This window comes from Ascaphus truei (genome assembly GCF_040206685.1).
Source record: "Ascaphus truei isolate aAscTru1 chromosome 12 unlocalized genomic scaffold, aAscTru1.hap1 SUPER_12_unloc_3, whole genome shotgun sequence".
Taxonomy (NCBI): domain Eukaryota; kingdom Metazoa; phylum Chordata; class Amphibia; order Anura; family Ascaphidae; genus Ascaphus; species Ascaphus truei.
The window spans coordinates 200,763-203,850 of record NW_027453839.1 but is presented as its reverse complement, the minus strand read 5'-3'; the positions used below and the strand labels follow the sequence as shown (position 1 = coordinate 203,850).

The following is a 3,088-nucleotide window of genomic DNA, read 5'->3' as shown; positions in this document are numbered from 1 at the left end:
ATTATAAATATAAAAAAAAATTATTCCAATATATCCTTAAAAAATGAAATTAATATACCAATATTGCATGATAGTCAATGTCTAATAAAAACAGCTAATAAATACAATTTAAACAAAAAAATGATTGTGTGGTGCTGTGAATTTTCCTTGATCTGCTCAATGCAGATAGTCCTATGGAGTCCATACAATTGAGTCCAATGATTGGGGAGTGACAGTAGCACTATTAGGACAGACAGGCAGCTTCTTTAAAAGGGCACAACGACCTCCCTCTCCACCTGCATAGAAAAATAAAAGAAGAAAAAAAGCGCCAAATCCTAGTGCATTACTGTGCAAAAATCAATATATTTAATTCCCAAAAATCTCAATAAAAATGAACTCACAAACATAAAACAATTAAAAGCATTGTATGAGTAATACTCATGCTCCTAGGACCAGGAAACGCTGCTCTGCTGCTGTATTCACTCTGTGACTCCACTGGATCAGAATGCTGCCTCCGTTGTTCACCGCCTGCAGGAACTGACGTATCAGGCACTCCGCGATGGTCTCTCACCGGGTACACACCACCAGATGCTCTTTGGTTCCCACCGGGGACGGTAGATGCCGCGGACCAGCGGATGACGTCACGGGAATCGTGCTGGATACCGGACCGGTAGAGATTCGTAGCAGTTCAGTAGCAAGCGTTTGTGAAGGTCCACTGCACACCTTCCCTACGCGTTTCGTCAGATTAACTGACTTCTTCAGGGATATATATATATACACACATATATACACATATATACACATATATACACATATATACACATATATACACATATATACACATACATACACACGCGCACATACACACTTCCCCCAACCTTTTGGAGGTGGGGAAGCTGCCTCTAACACTCCTGACCCGGCGCTGATAGACTCACCAGCGCACCACGTGACGCGTCACCGCTCGGGATCGCAATTCTCTTGCATCCCCAGGCGGCTGACGCGTCACAGCGCGTAGTGAGCCTCGCCGGAAGGAGGCAGCGGGGACAGATGGGCAGCAGGGTAGGGGCTTGTGGTCCGCGCGCGCGGCCGTCCGCAGCGGGTCCTCAGCCTTAGGGCCGTTCTATAGTGGTGGGGGTGCGCACGCACGGCAGTTATAGATGGCTGAGGTGAGTCAGCTCTTCTATACAAGGGCCGCGCGCACGGCGGGGAGCGGGGAGCCGACAGACAGCGGCGAAGACGGGAAAAATAATCTTTTTACGCTGCTACCGGCGCTGAATGTGTGTGTGTGTGTGTGTGTGTGTGTGTGTGTGTGTGTGTGTGTGTGTATGTGTGTGTGTGTGTGTATATATATATGTGTGTGTGTGTGTGTGTGTGTGTGTGTGTGTGTATTTGTACATGTGTATGTATATGTGTGTGTGTGTGTATATGTATTTGTGTGTGTGTACAATGTAATACATTTGTGCACAGCCCTTAGGCCGTGCTTATAGTGCCTGCAACAGCGACACAACATCGCACAAACACAAAAGCATTGCCGCCGCAGCGTGCGCTTATAGTGCACACAACGGCGACAAAGCGACGGAGCAACGTCGCCGTCGCGAAAACTTGAAGCCGGCAAATTTGATTTTTCAAGGGCCGTCGTGTCACGTGATGGTCCTTGAACCAATTAAATGCCCGGAATCCCGCGCCGCCGCCGCCCCGTCACCGTTACCATGACACACACACACACACACACACACACACACACACACACACACACACACACACACACACACACACACACACACACACACACACACACACACACACACACACACACACACACACACACACACACACACACACACACACACACACACACACACACACACACACACACACGCCTCCCAAGCGCTTGTTGTCTCCTCTGTCAGGACAGCAAAAAACTTCATTCCCACGTGACTTCAATTTCGAAGCAGCACTGCCACCCTGTGGAGTAACTGTCAACTTCAGACATTTCTACTGGAGGATTTGTGTTTGCTGAACCTGTTTCCCCGGTCTGCATTTCTTCCACGTGTCACCTCATGCAGGGTAAATTAGAAATAAAAGCAAATTTATAAAACAGGGATATTTATTCAAAAAAATACTGATGAATGTAGTTGATCATACACATCTAAATATTACAAATGAATTACATTTACAGATATATAGATGCAGACACAATATAATTAAATACATGAAATAGATGGCACACAAATGTGTTCGTGTGAGTTGGGCAATACTAGGCAAAGCAAATGTGATCACTGTTTATTGAGATAAACTTCCAACCAATCCCATTACCACGCGGCCTTTTTTTATAAACAGTAACGGCTTTCACTGAGCCAATCAGACGAAAGACTTTTTCAGCCAATCAAAATCAAGGACTGTCTTCCAGTGCAATTCACTTTCTCCCCACATGGGGTGTCTGTGGTTTTCCCTCAGGTCCGCTCATACTGCATATAAGCAGCAGCTTTACCGCAATTACCTCATTCGCTTCTTGTTTTGACACTGTGCAGAATGACTGGTCGCGGCAAAGGAGGAAAAGGGCTCGGTAAAGGAGGTGCCAAGAGGCACAGGAAGGTTCTTCGTGACAACATCCAAGGCATTACCAAGCCAGCTATCCGCCGCCTGGCTCGCAGAGGAGGAGTGAAGCGCATCTCCGGTCTCATCTATGAAGAGACCCGTGGGGTGCTCAAGGTTTTCCTGGAGAATGTGATCCGGGACGCGGTCACCTACACCGAGCACGCTAAGAGGAAGACAGTCACCGCTATGGACGTGGTGTATGCTCTCAAGCGCCAGGGCCGCACTCTCTATGGATTCGGCGGCTAAACGGTGACACTTCTTACCAACTGATGATACGGAATTCACATTCATTTAACCCAAAGGCTCTTTTAAGGGCCACCCACATTCTCCTGTATAGAGCTCTGGTTACACCGCCATCTTATTCTTACCCGTTTTCATGTTGCTGTCTCTGACGGGACTCAATATTTCATATTGGAAACGGGTTAGAGAAATACAATTCACCACTTTACCACCCCACAGTATGTGACAGCATTTTGTTACAGCGCTTTATGTACGATTCTTTTCTATGAAT

At 46.9% G+C, this 3,088-nt stretch overlaps 1 protein-coding gene across 1 annotated transcript; it reads left to right on the top strand.

Annotated features, from left to right (window-relative positions):
* The first annotated feature begins 2,511 nt into the window (after positions 1-2,511).
* Positions 2,512-2,823, top strand: LOC142473623 (histone H4). The gene has a single exon (XM_075580720.1). It carries the CDS (start codon positions 2,512-2,514, stop codon positions 2,821-2,823), a length of 312 nt encoding a protein of 103 aa, XP_075436835.1.
* Positions 2,824-3,088: the final 265 nt, after the last annotated feature.